This window comes from Tetrao urogallus (assembly GCF_951394365.1).
Source record: "Tetrao urogallus genome assembly, chromosome: 7".
Classification (NCBI taxonomy): Eukaryota; Metazoa; Chordata; class Aves; order Galliformes; family Phasianidae; genus Tetrao; species Tetrao urogallus.
The window spans coordinates 3,783,020-3,804,844 of record NC_136820.1 but is presented as its reverse complement, the minus strand read 5'-3'; the positions used below and the strand labels follow the sequence as shown (position 1 = coordinate 3,804,844).

The 21,825-nt window shown below is 41.7% G+C and overlaps 1 protein-coding gene across 1 annotated transcript in view; it reads right to left on the bottom strand.

Moving 5' to 3' along the window:
* ITGA9 (integrin subunit alpha 9) overlaps positions 1 to 21,825 on the bottom strand; it is a gene marked incomplete at both ends in the record, with an annotated part of 210,110 nt that overhangs the window by 157,863 nt on the left and 30,422 nt on the right. The window contains 7 exons of the mRNA XM_079538592.1: positions 4,385 to 4,545; positions 11,666 to 11,820; positions 14,755 to 14,800; positions 15,323 to 15,413; positions 18,044 to 18,138; positions 18,494 to 18,599; positions 20,641 to 20,778. Of these exons, the coding sequence (XP_079394718.1) occupies positions 4,385 to 4,545; positions 11,666 to 11,820; positions 14,755 to 14,800; positions 15,323 to 15,413; positions 18,044 to 18,138; positions 18,494 to 18,599; positions 20,641 to 20,778 (792 nt within the window). The remainder of the gene's footprint in view (positions 1 to 4,384; positions 4,546 to 11,665; positions 11,821 to 14,754; positions 14,801 to 15,322; positions 15,414 to 18,043; positions 18,139 to 18,493; positions 18,600 to 20,640; positions 20,779 to 21,825) is intronic.

Genomic DNA, 21,825 nt, shown 5'->3' with positions numbered 1-21,825 from the left:
CAATCTCTCACAACACCAGATTCTCAGAGAAGGTCTCAACACACGTGGGCAACGAGGCTCAGCCTGCAGCCACCAAATCCAATGAGAGTGCTTCTCTATTAAAAATAAATAAATACTTCAAAATAAGCTTAAATGTCTGCAGGCATTTCTCTTCATGCTGTAACAATGCTTGTCAAACCTTAACACGGAGATGTTAATCACTGTCAGGCAGCTTTCAGGAAGATGCCTGGCAAATGATCAAGGTGAAGTCATCCCAACATGACACACGACAGTGGGGCAGAATGCTGTGCCAGCCAGACTCCAGGAAAGAGCAGAGTATAGCGGATTAAGAATAAAAGAATAAAACACGTGCATCCCTCTCAGACAGATGAAAGAGCTACACAGGGAAAAGCAATCACAATCAAATGCAGTGACTCAATTTCGTGTGTACAGACTGAGTTGTGTGAGATCAGCAGCTCAGAGTATCTTCAGGGACCTGATATAACAGCTGTACACAGCAGACAGAGGTGAGATATGTAGAAAGGAAAACCTTTGGCTACAGAGTTCAGCAGTGAACAAAACACATAGTTGTACAGTTTTTGCTCAACAGGTAACATTTTATTCCAACCCTGGCTGTACAAACAGCATGAGCTTCTCACTTACATGCTGTTATGAAAAGCCTCACCACTTCTCAGCTCCATCCTCCCTACCAGCTATGACTGGATCCAGTAAGAGTTAATATGACAAGCAACTAGAGACTGCTTGCAACTGTCAGTCAGTCAATGAAGATAAAGATCTCTGGAAAATATAAATGCTGTGTCCGGTTTAATCCTGTGCCAGGACTGCTCATGGTGTTTGAAGCTCTTACAGCCTTCACTCTGCACACACACAACAGAGTGGTAGCAAGAGACAGCTTAGCTGGCTGGCATACAGTGAGCTAGGAAACCACAAAGAGCTTCTTTAATACATGTAGGAATCATACATGGGGCTTTCACCAGCATCCTCACTGTGATTTTTGTGATAAATCAAGGACAACAATATTTGGCTGCACGTAAACCTGCACATACAGCTAGCTTACCTTGCTGTCTGAATCAAGTTCTCTTGCCCAGTACATAGACAAATCTACCCTTAATATTAAGGGAACCCACAAAAGCTGGTGCTGGATTCACCACAGTTGAAGTAGAAGGTTTGTATCGGCATCACAGACAGAGGAGTTACCACCCAGCAGCAAAGCATCTCCTGAGGGGGAATAAGCAGCATCCACACAGGATCACGAGAAAATCAGCAATACTTCTGAAGGTCATAATTAATGGCCACTTGTACCAACTCTTCATTTTCTACTACCAGTCAAACCTCCAAAGGTTGTTTAAATTAAATGCAGCCCTTGCAGACGACAAAGGAGGCACTGTGAGTATTGGAAATACTCACTGTCAATGCATACTAAAAAGTTAGGGTTTTCTGAACTAGAAATCAACAAGCAGTTTCCAACAGACAGAGGGGGGGAAGAAACTGAGGCTCTCCTCTACTTCCCCACACCCAGTGCTGAAACATACTCAAAGCATTTTCATCAATTCAAAAAGAATGTCCACATCCTCTGACCCCAGCCAGAAAAAGTACATTTTCTCAGGAACCACCACAACTCTACCAATTTGAACTGTAATTCAGTAGCCTGTCTTGTACAAGATCAAGTTCTGAGCTGGACAGCTTTGATAACCATTTATATCAGCCATGCAGTTACGAGGAAAGACAGACTTTAGCACTCAAATTCAGTAGCAGAAGGACAGTAGCTCCTGTCCCGAGAGAGCACAAATGGAAAACAAGTCATGATCAGAACAGTGAGCATTCCTAACTGCAGAATGATTTAACCATTATCCTTGCCAGTTCATCTGCAGCCTTCAATTCTTTAGTACTTGGTTTCATCGATGTCTCCTTAGATCTCAAAAGAGATCATAGTGAGCTTGTACAAACCTAGTTCTTCCATGAGTTTCTTCAGTCCTCCAGTTTTACATCACCAGCATGCAATAACTACTTGCTGCTAAGGCCATGCCACCCCGCAAGGCTTGGCACAGGCTTTCATTTAACTAAGGCAATGTACAGATCTGTGCTGTATGTCAATTGGACTGGGTGCCTTGCCTGCCTAGGGTGGTTTGTCAAGCTGGCACATGAGGGCATGCACAAGTCCAGACAGGATCTCTATCCCTCATCAGGCATTACACAACTGACAGCTTCATATTAACCTATGAGTCTATTTATCACTAAGGACTCAAACACAGAATACAGTGAACAGATTAAGGATGCAACTGCAAACAACTTCATCAGCCATGGAGGCGACAGTAAACCAAAGGGCAGAGGAACGCTTAAGCAAAGTCCTTACTAAAAAATACTTGAAGCCCAGGCCTTTAATCATCAATTCCATCATAAAACTATGTGATCAAGGAAAGTTTCAGTCAGAATTTTGGACACTTCTTTATGTTTCAAGTTTGGAGTTTTCGTCTTGTTTTTGCTGTTTTTAAACTAGCTGTTATTTAAGGATATCAGTGCGAGATCATGACCTCATTACTTCCACTCCTCCAGAGTCTGTAGGTCTCTCTTTGATGTTTCTAATGTCACATAGTCTCAGGATATCACCTTTCCCATGAAATTACACGGATTGTCCCTCTCCACTATTTGCATTCTCCCTTATACACAGAAATGACGCTTCCTGCGATTCTTCCAACTGTGAAAAATAGCCACTTAAATAAAATACAAAGCCACCAGCCTTGTTTTTTAACCAGCTGTTTTAAGTTAATACATCCAAACATTTATAAATGTTTCTCTTCACTATAAAAGTCAAAATTTCCAGAAACTTTCCAGAAAAAATAGTTCTTACCTTTGCAATCCCAAGATCAGCTGCAAATGCTACAATAAATGTAACAGTTTTTTGGGCATATGTTGCCTTTTAATATATTCTGTACAGTAGCCAAAAACTTCAATAGGACTAGTGTGAAAGAAATCATTATTGGCTTAAGATAGAAAGGGACATGCTCCTTTTCACCTAAACTCAATACATGGAAGCCTGAACAGATGTGCTTATTTGAGAAAGATCAGAATTATTAAATTCACAGCTACTCTTACTAAGAAAATGTAATCTTGTGTCTACATTTCCCATCACAAGCTTTTCCTCAGCAAAAACCAAAGTTTGCTCCAGAAACAAACAGGAAAAAAAAAAAAAAAAAACCATGGAAGATATCTAGTCACTTCTCAGAGATCCATAAACTTAAGATGACATCATTTCCTTAGTGGTGGTCCCTTTATTTATTTGATTTTCCCTCAACAACCATGCATAAAATGTTGATAAAGTCAAAGGATGAACCTTATCTCCCGTTCTCATGATATTTTAGGTACATAGAAGTTTCCTGGAAAAGTTTATACATTTAGGGACCCACTGGTTTCTCAAAAATAAGGCAGTACCAACTGACATCCTCTGAGGTTAGGTCATACATTTCGATGGGAATCTGTCCCTCAGCAAGAAGGATATGAAACTCACCCACACAATCATACTACCTCATACTGCTCTCTAGGGTGGTGGCACAGATTAGTGCTTCCAAGACTGAGGCAGTTTAAAAGGTAAATCTCCTTTCTGTGTAATTTTCAAATCCATTCTAGATATAGAGAGAACGCGCTAAAAAGAAAATAAATCTGTTTACTTTGGAAATAAAATGGCATTTGTACAGCATTTCTTCAACAGCTGCTTATGAGCAAAGATAGCACAAGGCATGATGTCTTATCTAGCAGGCCTGGAAGAGTTTTGTCACATGAAGAACAGACACCCTCTCTGTCCCACCACCTCTGGGAAGTGCTTTCTATATTCTCTCGGTTCACAATATAGATGAAATTCAGTTATCCCAATGGTAATTTTAAGCCCAAATGAAAACTGGTGTGCTTTTCAAACCTGAGAGTGCAACAGCTTCAGGAAAGATCCTACATAATCCTGTCATTCCCATGCAGATCCCAGTATCAGCCTCAGGTTCAAAGGAAAACACCTCACAAAACTAATACATCAAATTTGCTGCTCCTGCCAAAATAAAACTTTGCTTCCTTATTTTGAGTAAAATGATGGTAACAACAAAGCAAGACAAAGGAATAACTCCCCCACAAACGTACCAGATGAAAAGTAAGGCAATTACATGCTCCTCATTAAGTCTCAAAAGCCCAACAGCGTATGCTCATGCTGACAAGCCATGCCAAACAAGAAGTTCAAATGTCCCACTTGAAAAACTTCATCCACTTGGTAGAAAAACTAAGTGCGTATGGAGCCACGCTGTACACTTTAATTGTCTGGCTATTTTGGGGAAAAAATTAATAAAAATAAAAATAGGTGTAACTGCAGTTAGGCCAACGCAGATAAAGATAGGAATGAACTGACCTTGACATATGCTAGGAAATGCCTGCATTTTTCCTGCATGTATGACAGTTCTAACTTCTCTGTGATCTGTCCCACCGTCTCTCCAGAAGTCACAAAGTAAACTCTGGGTTGTTGGCTCTTTTCCTTCTTTGCTACATCTGCAGTCAGGTTATAATTCAAACCTGTTTCAAAAAAGAAAAAGAAGAAAACAAAGGATGTAAGTGAACAATAGCTATATTTCAGCCCCCTATCCATGGATCCTGTTGCCCCTGAGGCATGCACACTTAAATAAAGGTCAGGCCTTGCAGGCCCTCAATCAATCACAAAGTTTCCTGTGGCTGTGCAAAACCAAATCTAATTACTGACATACTCCCAGGATTTGTGCCACTGGCTTCCCAGCCCTTCCTGAAGGATGCTGAGCAGAAGTAGGAAGTCATGTAAAAACATACCTAGACAAGCACACTTTAATAGAAAAAGAAAAAGAAGAAGAAGAAAAAAAAAAAGCATTAACTATGCTGTTAACAGAAAAAGCAAAAACACGATACAAACAACAAAAGCCTCAAGCTTTGCTTTCCTCATACAAAAGGACAAACTAGATATGAGCCAGACAGGATGCAGAATTTCCTAACAGTTACTTTTGTTCACTTACAGTCATCTCTGCATTTAGCCCTTAACTAGAGATCACTGCCTTGCACTTGGTATCCTCCTTTCAGACAGCACAGATCCCTGGCAGCTTATAAAAGACATCCTCAGAGACTAACCAGCTGTATCTCCCTAAATCCTGTTTCCTGCTGCTCTACAGCACAGGTAGCTTAACACAACGGATGGATTTGCAGCTGGATGTATCTGTGTCCAAAAGAAAACTTGCTGTATCAAGGAGCAGTATAGCAGTGAAATAATCAAACTGTACCTTTTCTGTCAACAATAAGGGCAGGGAAACTACAATAGAAGTATGAAAGCTTGCTCTGCTGGCTGCAGACAGGGGAAAGGCAGGCCATAGTCCGTACCGGTTTCAGCCACCATCAAGGCAATAAGGGCAGTACCATGAGATCGATCCACTATAAGCTTAATTAGTTAATTATCTTTGTACACCACAGCCCACAACAGCTTTGGTGCTGATTAATTACATAAGTAGAGTGTTTGTGATATTATTACTTTTTTATTCATGTTTTAAATTCCTGGTGATTGATGCTAGATAAAGTGCTCCATTTATATATAATTTTTTTTAATCTAGAATTCTATACAAAAACCAGCATGAATGTAATATATGACTAGACTCAGTGAAGACTTCTACCTAATTTCAGGAAGGGCTCTCTGTTGTTGTCTGCTGCTTGTTTTGTGTTGTTATTGTGTTGTTTCTTTAAAATCACTGAGAATTGGTTTCTCAAAATGAATGCTGCCATCCATGCAATCACCACTAATCCCTATTATTCACTAACGTCTCATTTGAAGAATTCATTTAACAATAGCATAAACTTGGTGCAAAAGCCTGTGTGGGCAACTGTCATTTCTGTAAGTCACACCCTGCCTGCCTCACTGTGCTACATGATGCTTTCTGATCAGAAGCTCAGGGTTTGGCCTGGTTGAAATCCCAGCAGTCTTTCCCTTTGAAGTGTTCACATCCCACACCCATCCCCGATTTTCCCTTGTCTGCTTCCAAGACCCCACATTGAGGCGTGCAGGCTGAAAGCTGTGCCTCCCTCCTCTCGGCGACACCGAGGAATTCTGCCAGCAGACCCTGCGTCTGCAAGGCCACACATCCCTCCAGAGAGGGACAGGCTGTGGCCAGAGGGACAGAGGCCCTGAGAAAGGCTGTGTCCCGCCACCAGCCCCATAGCAGGCCTCAAGCAGAACATTTCCAGCTACCACAGCAGCAGTGGATGTTTTCAATCAAACCGTGCTGTTCCCATCCCCCGCCCGGCCACCACCTCCCCTTTATTTTGACAACTTGTTTCTATGTTATATCCAATGATGACACATCGGTGGAAAAACTGAATTATCATGAGTAAGGCTTTTTTCCCCTCACCCCCTTCTCCATCCTCATTGCTTCCAAAAAGCCACTGGAGGGGGGGGAATAACTGGCAGACTCATCCCTCCTGGTGGTTTAAGTTCTTCCTTCTCACCCAGCAGGAGATTTAACTCTTGCAGGTAATGCTCTCAAGTCCCCCTCTGGCTGCTTTAAGCATAGCTAGCAATGCTTCTGGGGATCTGCCTGTTCACTTCAGGCAATTAAAGTAAAACTCTAACATGGATTTGATGAGCTTAGACAAACAGATTCATTTTTCTAGTAACTATTCCTTTCCCATGTGCCTAAGAGGTGTCGATAACAGCTCCTCTGGGAAACTGTGGGTCACATCTGCAAGACAAACCCCAGCCAGCAGGGCAAGCGAGTTACTCCAACTGGTGCCTGGCCACCACAGCAACATACCTGCTGAGTAAACAGCATTTTTATAGTGGATTCCCATTCTTAGGTAGCACAGCACGCAAGCAGGCAGCCTGAAGAAGACACAAGTGAGGAGAGAGGGGAAACAAGGCAGCAGCATCCTATGGTTTGAAACAAGAACCGCCGCAGGCTGAGCAAAGGAGGGCCTGTAAATCCCCAGCCAGTAGGCAAAACCCTTCACGGCCCACTCAGAGGATACCATGGTGCACAAAAAGCAGGGTTCAAAATGCTCTGCAGGAATAAGCACTGTCCTATTCCTCTGCAGGAATAATGTCCTGTCAGACTGGCACTGACCTGGGTTTGGAGAGCACATGGAGAAATTAAAGAACTTCTTAAATAAGAATGAAAAGTCCTTGGAAGAGGAACGCGTTTCTTCATCTTCTATACCAATAATTGTGAGAATAAAATTATTCATGAACCTTGCTCACAGAGAAAACTCTTAAATACAAAACAGCTATTTAGAAAGTTTGCTCTGGCAAATGACAACACGCACAGCACATTCCCTTCCATCCTTTCCCAGAAAGCCTTCTTATCTTCTTTCAAATTTTCTGTGTCATTCCTAGCTTCTAAGTAGGAAGTTAGCTAAGCTGCCCCAAGCATGCACTGAAAAACACATCCAACAATGCTGCTGAGGGATTCAGAGGGTAGCAGTGATACAGGCCTGCATCCAAGTGGATGGGAAAAAAGAGACAAATAACACTGCTGCACCAAACTACAGCAGGATACAGATAAGGAGTGCCTACTTTTGTCAGGTTTTGGATCAGGCATGTTTCTTCAATCCTAGAAACATGTCAAAGCAGAGCAAAAATATGAAATAATCCATTATTCTGAACTAAATCTCAATCTAGACTCTCAGATAACAACATTTGATGCATGAGAACTGCCCCAGAAATGTATCAACACACAAGCAATGCACATCTGAAGCAAAAAGCAAGGAGAAAGTTTGAAGAATTACCTAAGGTATTTAACTGTAGCCAAATAACCAAAAACTTTTGTTTTCACAGCCACTAAAATTCATCTAATCCATCTACTGGTACTGGTTTTTTAGATTTTAATGTTGTACAGGAAATTATCTAGATCATGACCACATGTTAAAATCCATTCTCTAGACAGACTGAATGCAATAAAAGGAACTGATGCATGGAGATACCAGCAGCTTCTGTTTCTTGTTCTGGTCACTCAGAAGTGTGAAGCCTGAAGAGGCTGCTGGATCCTGCTCAAGAGAACTTCTCACTCTTGCCTTTTCTGAACTGCAATTCAGCCTGATGCTCAGGTTCATGAGATGTAGCTGTGGCCAGGCAAAGCATGAAACATCACTGAACAAAACAACCATGGCAATTCTGAGCATACAAATTCTCAGTATAGCCCATAAAAGATGACATGAATAACAGTGACTGTGCAGTGCAGAACCCCCCAAGAGCCTTTGACCGTAATTTCCAGGGCATGACAGGGTCCCTCTTGTCTTCATCAGTACTGCTCATGCCTCCTGTAGCCCCACAGCCACCCTGCTATGCAGCCATATTACATGTCAATAGCTGTATCAGATCTAAACTCAACCTGCATCCTAGCGTAGAAGCTAACAGAGGAGGACAGAATATTTTCTGCCACTTTAAGATGCCTACGGGATTTTTTTTTCTTCCTTTTCTTTTATTAAACTGTGTGTAGTACATACATCTACCTAATCCAGCAAAGCTACTTCCTTTCTTTCTCACCCTGTGAGAGCAGCTGACGCAGGAGGAGAGAATTATTCTACAAATACTGAAAGTCTGGGGGGGACAGACAAATCACTGTATTTCTCACAAATCCAAGACATACCAGTGGCTGGCTGTGTTTGTTGGCGGATGCTCAGCCCTCCAGCTAGCACTGAGGGAGAGTGAGGGATGGACAATGCTTGGCATTTACAGCAAAGCACATGATTCAATTGGGCATGGCTGTTTGTTCAGGCAAAATCATTTCTACTACAAGTTCATACTTCTGAAGACCACGGTCTGCAAGCAGTACACACAAAAGGGATAGGAAATATACAGTCACTGGATTAGCAAACATCAACTCCCAGATAGCTATTACATGACCAATAGTGCTGCAACTGCTGCTGGGGGAGAAAAATAAGAGTGGGAATGGTTTACATGCAAGTGTGAGACACTGCTAGGAGATAGCTTTTCTTCCCAAGACTGTTAATGATACAATCACAAATTCACATTCACAGACAAAAGAATGCTGCCTGCACATGCACCTTGACTTTCTAAACATTCTGTAGTAGGTAACCAACATTAGCTGCCCAAAAGTCAGAGAAAAGCCTCAAAACTGCCCAACCTGCAGTTTTGAGAGTCCACACTGACAAAGAGAGTATTCCTTTAATACAATATTCCTCCTTTAATACAATATTCCTCCCTTAGCAGAGCAGCACTTTCAGTGAGCACTGTACTCTCACTGCCTGACTTATCAGACAGCTCCCAGACATGTGAAGCTGAGACCATCTCAGTGCCTCTGCCACAGAACTTAACCATAGCATTTCAAAATGTCTGCGTGCCTTTTAGAGTCCAAACTGCACAGTGATGTACTTAGAGGAATATTTTTTCCCCATATTTAGCCACAGAGATGAACAGTTGTAATAGTTCCATGAATTGTTCCACCCTTTGTTAGTTGATACTCTTCAACTACAACATAATTAAAATGGCCTGTTAGATTACAAACTGAAAGCTTGTTTGAGATACTGTATCCAAATCATATCCCTGAGGGCTTTTATCCATTCAGATTGTTCTGCCTGCAATGTTTTCAAGACTATTCACTTTACAAGCATTGTATAAAAAGACAATGGTTGGAAGTATTATAATCATCTACTTAATTGAATAAAAATTCCTCGCAATGAGGCAGATGTTAGCCACCAGAGAAGATGCACATGTACTTTCACCGCAATAAAAATCAAGAGTACAGTTTGTATGACCATGCATTCAATTGGCTTTCACAAGACGCAGCGAAGCAGAAGATAGCCCTTTTGTGAAAAAGGGGAACATGGATTTAAAATGAGACAAAGACGGACCATTTATGAGCCGCAGGTGATGTGACATTAAAGCAAAAGGACACATTTTCAACAGCATCCCTAGAAACATTATTAAAAAAAAACAAAAAACAAAAAAAAAACAACAGAGATATTCAGTCCTTCTACTCATGAATTTAAAGACACAAGTAAACATCCCTAGAACACCCAAGGACAAGTTGTTTCTAAGATGAAAAGAAGATGAGAATATCTAAAAAGCAAGCAAACAAAAACATCGCCGTTTCAAAGCAGGCATTTGTCTGCAAAGAGTCTGCCATCATTTACAGGGAAGGAAAAGGTGCAGAAATAAAAAATGATGTTTCAGTTGTATCTGTCTGTTAGAATCCAGAGGTATCTCCAATAACTGTTTCTTGGGCTTTCAGGTGATAGAGTGCTGAGCTGCAAAGAGCGACTCCAACAAGCTGCTTCTAGTTCTTATTCCATGTGAATGGTAGGAGAACAAGACCACTACCATTCCTAAAGCATGGCCAAGTTAAAACAGCGTGGCTAAGCTAAATAAATCCAGACTTTACGGTATTTAGAAACGCTGTATCTATTCCATAAAACTTAAGACAATACCTAAGACTTATAAACATTGCAATGTAAAAGACATAGGCAATAAATTAATGCAGTCAAGATGTAATGGTTGGCACAATTACATGCCTTATACAATTCCATTCACCAAAAAAACTCAGTGTGGTTTACAGTAACTGAGTAACCTGGAAGATATTCTTACAGTCAGTAGAATTCTGGGATATTTATAATCATTTTACAGATGGGTAAACTGATGCACTGAAAAGGATTTGTTCACATCTGGCAGTGAGCAAATATGAATCTGAACACCCGTAGTTCGGATTTACAGTGCTCCATTTCAAGAGCTCCTTGTAGATTTTCAAAGACTATTCATCCAAAGCAAATCACAGTTTCTTTCTGATAACAATGACAGAGGATATGTACACAAAAATGCATTATCAACAGGCAGAGGGAACATAAACTTTCAAAGCATCGGTTGATTCTGTGGCCTCTGTCCTTGCAGTAAGGCTAAAGATACCTTCCTCTTCTTTCAGTGAAAACTACCCCAGTATCACCTCATCCTCATCACAAGGTAAATGAATGCTGTTACACCTGTGGTTTAACCTGGCAAGTGGCTCAGCACCACACAGTCATTCACTCACTCCCCCGCTTCCTGGTGAGATGGGGGAGAGAATTAAAAAAAAAGAAAAAAAGAACTTGTGGGTTGAGATAAAAGCACTTACTAAGATCGAGAAAAGGAAAAGGAGAATAGTTATGACTGCGTATATATGAATGTATATAACAAGGGATGCACAGGCAATTGCTCGCCACTCCCTGACCGATGCCCAGCTAGCTTCCTGAACAGCAGAAGTGGCAGATGAACTCCCCCATCCTCTCAAAAACACCTTCTGCATGATGACAGTACAGTACAGTATGGGATATCTTTGTTCAGTTTAAGTCACCTGTCCTAATCCTGTTCCCTCCCTGCTCCTTGGGCCCTTCACTGAGAATGGCCTTGGCACTGTATACACAGCTTAGCAGCAACCATAAACATCGCTGTCCTATCAACATTGTTTCTCCCCTAGAACCAAAACGTAGCACCATACCAGACACTCTAAAGAAACCAATTCTGTCCCAGCTGAAATTAAGACAAATGCCAAAGAAAGCACCTCAGAAGCCTCCAACTTCCTGTAACAGCATACCTCACGTCATCACAAAAAGTAATTCTTTAATGGAAAAGTTCTGTAACTGATCCAAAGGTAACCTTCAATTCCATGTCCGCCTAAGAGTGCTGGCACAGGTACCTTACCTATTTCTCCAGGAACATGCTTGCCACTGAAACGAAAGCACGCTGTGACATTGAGGCAGTTAACAGGCTGCAAGCTGTCATGGCACTGAGGAGCTGTGATATTGATGGACGCTGGCAGGAAAATGGAGACATCCATGGTAATGACAGGTCTGGATCTGGAGATCAATACAGAAGCTGAATTGAAGAATCATTCAGAGATAAGTTGCCCAATCAAAGGAAAATACAGTACATTTGGTAATGTGCACAATTTCAAGTAACCATGAGAAACAGAAGATTGCATTTGAACTCTAAAATGAATTAGCCCTTGACATAGATGGCAAAGACAACTAGGTTCTGAAGGAAAATCAAGGCATGAGATTGAGGTTTAATACCCACATGACACTCCAAACAGGCAGGAGGGGAAATTGTAACAATTATCTCGATCAAAAGTTGCATAAAGTCTTCCTGATGATGGAAAGAAAGTAACAAAATTAGCAATAAAGGATAATAAGCCCGTTTTATCTATTATTGAAGGAGCTTGCATGGTGAATACAGGATAAGCAAAGGCCTTAGGTTTCCACAGAATGATCTACAGTAAAATCTGTGACTCAAAAGTTGAGGTGGGAGCATGAAGTGGGATATGGACCTATGCATGTTTCTTTCTTCCACCCTAAGAAGGTCAACAGACACCACATTCACATTTTCTAGAAAAGGGAACATTTGGGCAACTCTCACCCAGCAGGTGCTAAGGACTGTACACATACTTTTTTCACATTGCAGAACTCAGTTTTGGGAATCATCTGGTGCACTGAGAATGAAAGCTTTCCAGCCCTAAGTCCTGCACCAAGCTTTTGCTACAGGTAGTCCTGGCTGAAGAGATCAAGCAGATCAAGCTGAGGGCAACCAGATACGTACACCCTCTCACAAGGCATAGAGATGCTGCCAGCTTGGCAGGGAAAAGCAGCTCAGAAATTCAGGTTCTACAGAGCTGCTCCAAGGAAAGACTTCATCCCAAGAACTGTTATTCTCCGTGTTTCAGTTCTTTGTGTGTTCATCATGAACATGCTTCTCCAAAACCAAATCCAGTAATTAGAAATAAATACATAAATGAACAAAATTGCAGCAAGCAGTAGAGGCACTTCTAGCACAGTCCCTGCACTCCACAAGGCCATGAGCAAACCACTTCAGGGCTCTCACACCACAAGGCACTTAATTTGGGGGTGTGGGAAAGGGGGGAGTAGTGAGCAGGGATTGTAGTTACACCTAACTCATACTGACTGGAGCAAGCTTCACAGCAATCTCTGAGACAGCTGCTCAGATTCCTTCACCACAGCCTGAAATAAAAGCCTAAGTTTGCCGTTCGATATGGAAGATGGAGATAGATGCTAATCGTAGAAATACATACAGTAGTAGGGGGTGGCAGGGGGAAGGAAAGAGAAGAAAAAAGGAGGAAAAATAATGAGATTCCTAGGAGCTGTCAAACTATGGAAACTACTCTCTAAATGCTTGGGGAGAAATAAAGAAGTAAATGTTGTAATCGATCTAGAAAAATATTTCTTCTAGAAAGAAGAAATTTATCCAGTCATGATGCACTGTTTGATTTTTCCTTAATGTGAACTCACTTGGTTATTCATTGGAAAAAACAAACCAAACAAAACACAACACATCCATTAAATGGCCAAATGCACACCCAAGCAACACAGTAACTGCAATCTGCCCCGAGCCCCACGCCTTCCACAAAAGTCTTTAATATCACTTGGCAAAATGTTTGTTGGTTTTGGCCAACAGACTTTACAAAGGCTTCTGAAAGAAGAAAAAGTTGATTTCTTCATCCTAATCTCAATCTAAACAGATTCCTCTAAAGAGACACACTCTGAACTGGCAGCAGAGGCCATTAATCAATCTGTCCACATAATTAGTCAGTAACACTCAATTCTCCCTAGAAACGTACAGGCAGCAACTGAACACTTTGATGGAGATCACTACCCTGCTGCAATGCACACTGCCTTATCTTTCTGATTGCCTTTCTCCATTCTGCAAGGAACAACAGTGCAGGAGAACCTGACACAGCTGTTCTTTAAGCAGATTCACAGAAGCAGGGCTGTGAGGTCCTGTCTCAGGCTTCACACAGCATTTTACAGAGAGGCAATTGGCTGCCTCTGCTTGCATGATGATGGCACAGAAAGCCCTTCAAAAGACTTGACCACTTGCCACACCTGTCATTTCTTTCTCCCTGTCTCTCTATCTTGCTGTTTCTCAAATGGAAAGAGAGACACAATTTCCCTGCTTTTAACAGCAGGTAAGCTGGCACAGCTGTTCAGCAGTTCAAGCATTTGTCTGGATAGCCTTACCACACCCCTGTATCTTCCATTAAGACTCAGGTATTTCCACTTCTAATGACACCTTGTTACTGGCAGAAATTTTCTATTAAATATTTACAAGTGAAATAATGGAGTCATTGGCAAAATTAAAACTTCCCATTCCTTTCCGTAGGTCTGTGGGCCTCGAGTCTGCTCATACAGTCTGCTCCCACTGGAGTAATTTGCTGAACCAAGTTGTCACATCTCTCTCCACCTGATGAAACAAGCTATTTCATTTAATGCCTACAACTGAATAGTAACCCAAATGCTGTGTGTATTCACTTCTCTATATTTAATTTCCTTGAAGTCTTACTTCATCCTGCGTCTCACTCTAACTCGCAGAATTAAATTCTGGCATCATATGCAGCTGGCTTTTTGCTACGCTCTGCTTCCTTAAATCATAGTTTATGTACTTTATGTACATATAAGAACAATAAAAAAAACTTCTCACAAACTTGGAGTGACCTTTCTCAAAAGGCAGAGATGCAACATATCTCCTTAACCCATTAGTTTCTTCGCAGCCTTGAGAAGCCTACGGTTATCCCTCAGAATTCTGCTTAAATTAAAATGCATGTTCTTCAGTGCTAACCAGGTGTAATGCTATTCTTGAAAAACAATCCAGTTTGCTTTCTGACTCCAATAAATTAAGGAGAAAATCTGTGGGGTAGAGGACATAGACCACATTAGATATAAACAGAAAGCAGAAACAACATTAAAACAGCAGTGCAGCACAAAAGACATCGATCTCACCTTAGTAGTACAACATGGTCTGACAAGAAGGCTCCAACAGTCATATCTGAAATGTTTGTAATGTTTGGACAATTAGAGGCAATTTAGACAAGAGAGATGCAGAATTCACTTCTCACCACCAAGTCAGTTGGTAAATTATAAAGCATGCATTAGAAAATAAGTGCTTTCCTGGCTAGAATCAACCAGCCACTCCCTTATTATGTCCAAAACATAATTACAGTATTAAGTCTGCAATGACACTTCACTTCTACTTCAGAATTTGTCTATTATTATCATTATTACTACATTTTTGTAAGTTTATCATCATGACTGAGCAGCTTCCCCACAACTTATGACGCTTGTCAGGATACCAAGCACTCCCTACTTTAATACCTGAGTTCGTTACCATGACTGCCCAAACATCTGAACTAAGAAATAAGTTGAATTTTTATCAGGAGCTTTAGATAACACAGAGAGTAGGCAGGAACACAGGGAGCATCAACAGCCTCCCATAGCTGTGAGAACTAGCAACCTGGAAGCTACCAGCTCCACTGTTCTCCATCCTGTTGCTGTGAAGTAGCACACATACCTGGATAACCATTGCCATCCATATCAACGCCCCCTGATATGGACTGCCCAAACATCCGCAGCATTGGGTTTATCGTCTGCCCAGACAGCTTCTGCAGTGGAAAACATACCAAGTGAAATCACTCACAGTCAGTAACACAGAGATGCCTCTGATAAAAAAAAAGAAAAACCTTGGAGCCTGATTTTCATGGGCTGGGAGTGCCACACATCTGCAGGAAGCCCTTCTGCTCAGGGCTAGGAGAGGCCAGCATTGGCTTACACACCTGCACTGCAACCCTCACGCAGACCCAAGACAAATAAAGAGTACATCAAACACATTTCATGGGGGAAAGGAGGAAGTTCAACTGTGCCCCAGAGATTTTCCTTTCTTCATTGTTTTTTTTCTCATTACTTTCATTTATGTAAATAAAAGTTTGAAGCAGCATCTTTGCAAAATTAATGATTAAGAGAAACAGTGCAACCATTTCTTTTCACAAAGTTTGCTAGCATACTCCAAGTCAAAATGATTAATTTTCACTCCACTTGAAAATTTGTTTTTCATCAACTATTATGCAGTATTTTGTGTCAGTTTAGAAGCTGTACCTCATTTCTGCCTCCCCCACACAGAGATTAATTAGCTCTTAACATCACTTCTTTCTTTTAATTACTAACAAAAAACTTTCTCTAAACAGATTGAATTGCAAATGCCTTTTTCTAAAGCAAATTAATACACCAAAATCTCTTTCTCTGTGGCAATTCAACATCTCACAGCCCTTACTCATTATGCTGGGCTACCAATGCAAGACCTGAACTCAAACCAGCATCTGATTACAGAAGCTGCAGACTGAAGAAACCCATCCCACCAAGCGGTTGTGAGGCTGCTGATGGTTCTTCACAGCCTGAGACATGTGGCCCATGGGATCTTCCTGCACAATATCTGACAAAAGGTCAGACAGGAACTTTGTGGGAAAAAAGGACGCCGAGGTGAGGGGAAGAAAGACATTCTGGCATCTGCACCCTGACAGCCAGCTTAAAGGATCCCAGTGCTCTGTCATGTTCAGATCCCCCTGGTCTCCCACCCACGGGTAGATAAGGCAACTGGAGGGCACTTCCTCCCCATATTACATCACATTCTGGGGCAGGAGTTCCTAGTTAGCGTGGTACATCCTGCCTATCACATCCCAACAGCCATCTGCAGGTTGTTACGGTACAGAAGGTAGAAGTACGACAGTAACCTGAGGCAGCACCAATGATCAGCAATGGGAATGAAGAAAGGTGGGGGAAAAGCTAACAAAAATAAATGAGTGAAAATGCATACCCTGCAGCCACCATCATGCACCTCTCTTGGCTGATTTAATCAAGGAAATCCAGCACATTAAGACGGCTCAGGGGTACAGTAATAGGATACAAACCCTTTCACCTTTAGGTTCAGATCCAGGGCAGACAGGTAAAAAAGTGAAGCTGTTACCAAGTTTTTGGTGTTGCATGCAGGAAGTGAATTGGTGGTGTGCTGGTCCTGGGATATGGCACAAAAATAGTGCCTTCTCAGGGAAACAGTGTCAAGGCACCCTGCCACCTTCTGGAGCTGGGCTCTGTCCCTCCAGGGCAAGTGGAGAGGCATGCACTGTGTCTGCTGCCTTTGCTGCTCCAATTAGGAGGGCGAGATAGCAAGATGGAAGTTTTCCTTATCACCCTGCTGATATTGTCTCTTCCAAAAATGTTGCATTTCCCTATGAACAGCCCCCTCAAAAAACCCCAAACCCATATCAAGTTCCTGACTCTCTTCAGCTGAAATGCTCCAGCCTTTGAACAGCCTAAGAACCCCACAACCAGCAGCTCTCAGCAAAAAATGGGCAGAGATGTCCAAATGCCACAAATCAGTGCATTTTATAAGTATCCATAAAGAAACATTCAACTTCCTTTTTGAAAAAGCAGTGCATGACATACACATGCTAAAAGGAAGGACTGCACTTCGATGGTCTGTCAGAAAAGCCTCCACTATAACCACTAAATTCTTTTAATTCTGCTTAAACTGATTTACTGTGGAGGATCCCACCCAGCAACAAAACAAAACAGCCAGAACTTCAAACACATGGACAAAGGGAGGGAAGACTTAGGCTCTGGGAAAAAAGAAACATGCTAGACAGAGACAAGGGGACACACTGGGCAGTGTGAGCCTATTCCAGCCTAACTTTAACTTCCTAATAGTGGCCAGAAAGGTGGTACCCTTAATCCACCACTGTCATGTATTCTCATACCCAAAGCAGAAAGCCAACAAGCTCTGGAAAGGCAATTCTGGGGAGAATGAAAGAGAACTTAGGTCCTCTTCCTTCTCATGGTCTGTCTTCATGGCAAGAAAGCACAGCCTCCTGACTCTCACTGGCCATTCCATCATTTATATATGCTTTATCTCTGCAAAATTTTCACTTCAAATAGAGCTATTACTTCTAAAAACTGACATTGTAATCCCAAGACTTCATCTGTTTCAAGCAGAAAGCTACAAGAAGTAAGACTGTAACAAATGACAGAGAAAAATATCTCCTGACTAACAGTATTTTACCTCACAGCAGAGATACAGACAAACCTTGGGAGAAGATAGCATCAAACTGGGACTGAGAAAACAATGCAGAGCTTGAACTGCATGAGGCTACCTGTAAGGGGACCCCTAAGTATAGCTAATTTCTGCAGGTCCCAGGAAAAAGATTTCAGTCAGATACTGTAAAAGAGAGCAGGTGCCACGTACCATTGAGTACTGAGGTACAATCCCGTTGGCATCTCCATGATAAATATACACTGCTCCTATGTAGTTATCCTCCTTAGGTGCCCCGATGGCAACATCTGTAAAACAATTCACATGACAAACGTTCAAAGGGATAATACCCCCATCTCTTGTGATGACAACCTGCAGCAGCATCAGCTCAGCCTTAATGGAACAGCATGCCCTGAGTGGCCTGGAAGAAATAAATTCAGGCGTACAGAGAGCAGGTCAGTCTCCAGGTCAGCCCTTAATACGTGCTGCCGAAAGTAAGGCACCAGCACCAACAGCTTCGCTCTCATCTACTGTTATCAAATACAGCCAGATGCCAAGGACTTCAGCGGGCAAATCCTAAGCAACCTGTCCTTAGCATGAGCCCAGGGAGGAGTTGAGCAGCACGACCAGCCCCACCGACATCTCTTGGGAAAAGGCACCAACCTGGGAACCCATCGTCATCGATATCACCAAGGGCAGCAATGCTCTCCCCGAAGTGTGCGTTGTAGGCTCCATCACCAGCCAGGACAAGCTGCTCATCCAGCACACCCTAGCAAACAGGAAATAAAGCAGGCTCAGGGGAACCCTGCCACAGGAAGCAGGGGCAGAGCGGTGAGATGACTGTCGCCCTCATTGCCAAGGAGTCCCCTTTCAGTGTAGGTCAGCTGGGTGCTAAAAATTGAAAGGGTTAATAATATAAAACCAAAAAACAGAGAGCAGGCAAACGATAAGATAAAAACAAACCGCTAAGTTAACTAAATGATAAATCTAAATCGCACAGACTGAGCTCATGAAGATTTCAGACATCTAAAATGTAGCAGCTCAGATTTTGCTCCACTGGCAGACTTCATCTGAGGAGTAAAAACCTCCATCCAGGCTTACTCAGCTAAACCTCAGTGAATCAAAGAGAATTCTTCCTTACGCAGAGAACACTTGGGCAACTGGATTTGAAACTTTTTCAAGTATTGGATGGAAGGATTAAAGCAAACTCCCCAAAAAGCTTTCTGAATTGAAGAACAAGAAAAAGCTTTAATGAAATAAAGAGACAGAGAAAACATCAGAATAAATCAACTTTGTATTCACATGCCATGAGAAGCCATATATGGATCTGGTATTTCTTGCCACCCACTTTCTGGTCACATACATAAGCCTCAGTTTTTTGCAGTCCTCCCTCAAGGGGAAAGGAACATTTCCACAAGAAAACAAGATTTAGTTACACAATCCAGCTCTGTATCCACCTCAAGGGTTGTTGGCTTTTGTTTTGTTTTGTTTTTGCTTCCTTTGTGAATGAGGGTAAACTGCCCTCTGGAACATGTAATAAAATCTTTTTCTTGGCTGCAGGGAGTTGCTGACTTTAAGAAAATCCCACATAATGAAATTGAAACACAAGAGAAGAGATACTCGGGCCCATATGTGCAACTCATTTCTCTGCAGTCCTCCTAAGAAAGGGAAAAATATAAGTATGCTATACCCAGCATCACTATGCATGCTTGTAGTACAGCGCAGTGTTCTCTGATTCACTGCAATGAACTCTTAAGCACTGGTGCCTGCAGAATGAAACTGCAAGCTTTAATGGCCACATCCCAAAAGAAAGTTCACAGTCCTGCAAGCCACTACTCTTTCAAGTAGTTCTTGTTGAAGGTGTTTTATTATTTAACTTTTATCTTTTATAAACTGAATCCATGTATGCTCTCACTGTTAGCAAGAAGTATTAGGTATAAATTGGCTCGGCATTGGGGACTTTTTCTGCTGGATGATGATCCAGCAGCCATACTCCAATATATTATGTTGGGCAATCTGGGGATCAAACTGAAAAAGTAAAGCTCATTTAAAGGAGAAGCACTAACACAAAATAAAACTACACCAAAGACAACTCGCAAGTCTCTCAAATCTTTCCTATAAGGCTTGCACTGACTGCTGTGTCTCACACAAACTTTAGAGTTGTTAAAATTCTGTTGAAGCAAATCAATTTAGTTTTAGTATGTAACAAGTTCCCCTCTGAGACAGCAGGTTTTGGACCTGAATGTTACTTGTGCAATAAGCAAGCATTCATTGTTTTCCTATAAATAGAACATACTAATGATGTTGTTTTAGTGACAGAAGAAAGTTCAGACATTTCCAAAACTGCTGTTGGCACACAAGAAATCCAACAGTATCAGCTGATAGGACCTTCCCACCACAGGCCACGGTGTGAAGATAACGTGAATTCAGTCTCTGCTCTCCTCGCATAAGGAATCCTAAATCCCCAGCCATTTCTGTTCCCATTTGTAGGTCCCAGCGACCACCCAAAAGACAAAGTAAAACTCAGTCAAAGCAGCTGACTTCACTTGGTTTTGGCACTGAAATCATGCACAGCCACAAGTGCCGCAAAGTTTCAACATAAAACCAGAAACTTTCCCAGACCTCCTTGAAAGATTCACAACTCTGTGATGAATGTGGGCTGGTCTCTGGGAAACCATGATACCAGATGAGTTTTCCATGACTGCATGTTACAGAGTTTCAGCGTGCGGAGCTGGAGGGGACATCAGCTTTACCCTGCCCAGACCCACACCCATAAAATCCCTTACCAAGTAGTTCCTGGACATACTCACGTTTCCTCTGTTGATATAGACTGTGACTTGACCCTCATCTCTGATCTCAGAAAACATAGGTGCTCCGACCAGCAGGTCTGACAGCCCGTCAGAATTCAGATCAACTGCACATAAGGAGGAGCCAAAGTAAGAGCCCATCTGTAACCAAGCCGAGTCACAACAAAGCATTCAGTATCTGCCCACACACAGGAGGAAATCATTTAGGCGTGCTTTTTGTTTGCTTCTTTTTTAATTTTTTATTTTCATTTCAAATGATGACCTGCTGCTTTATCACTCACAAATACTCCTACAGAGAAACCCGAGGGGATACTCGGGGAATAACTGGCAAGAATTTAACACTTTACTGTAACAGTGCATCATCTTGCATCCTCTATCAGAAAAATACACTTTTTTCTTTTTTCTTTTTCTTTTTTTTTTAAACTTTGGCATGTGTTTAAATAAGACACCCAGGCCTTCCTAGCCTAGCTTTCACTGGTCAAATGCTTAAAACCAGCAATAGGGTGAAACAAATTTCCTAAACAAAGACCTTACCAGTGATCACTCACACCCAGTACTACACTTTCTAAAGAGCTGAACTTTCCACACAACAAATCCTCTGAAAAAAAACTAAAAAAAAAAAAAAAAAAAAAAAAAGGAAAATAAGGGGAAAAGCCAATGAGAAAAGGCATCTGAAATTACCACTCATTTCTGGAATACTTCCCCCTGCTCTGCTTAAATCAGTCCCCTTCAATTAGCAGTGCTGGCTGTGGGTTTCACTTATAGCCTTCTCTCTCATACGAACAGGTGAGTTGACATGGTCAATAAATTGTCATCAGAAAGTTGCCAGTTGATACAGAGAAAACAAGTCACTTTCTATCTCTAATTATTCTTGCTTGATAAAACTAATTTGCTTAAGTTTAAGAAATTCATCACTTTCATTACATCATTTTCAATACAGGTGAATACGAGACGTTGACAATCTTCCAACCAGAACCAACACTGTGAATTTAAAAGCACACAAAATGGAAACCAAAAGCAAGAATGATATTCTGCTCTTAGTTCATCCACTTCTGCTAAGGTACCACAAGGCATACTCTTTGAGATCAGCTAAATAACACTCACTAAATTAAAAGCAACTTCTGAAGGAAAATTAAGAATCACTTCATATTTGAACTTGAGAGCTGTTAACATACCAGGGAAAACTGA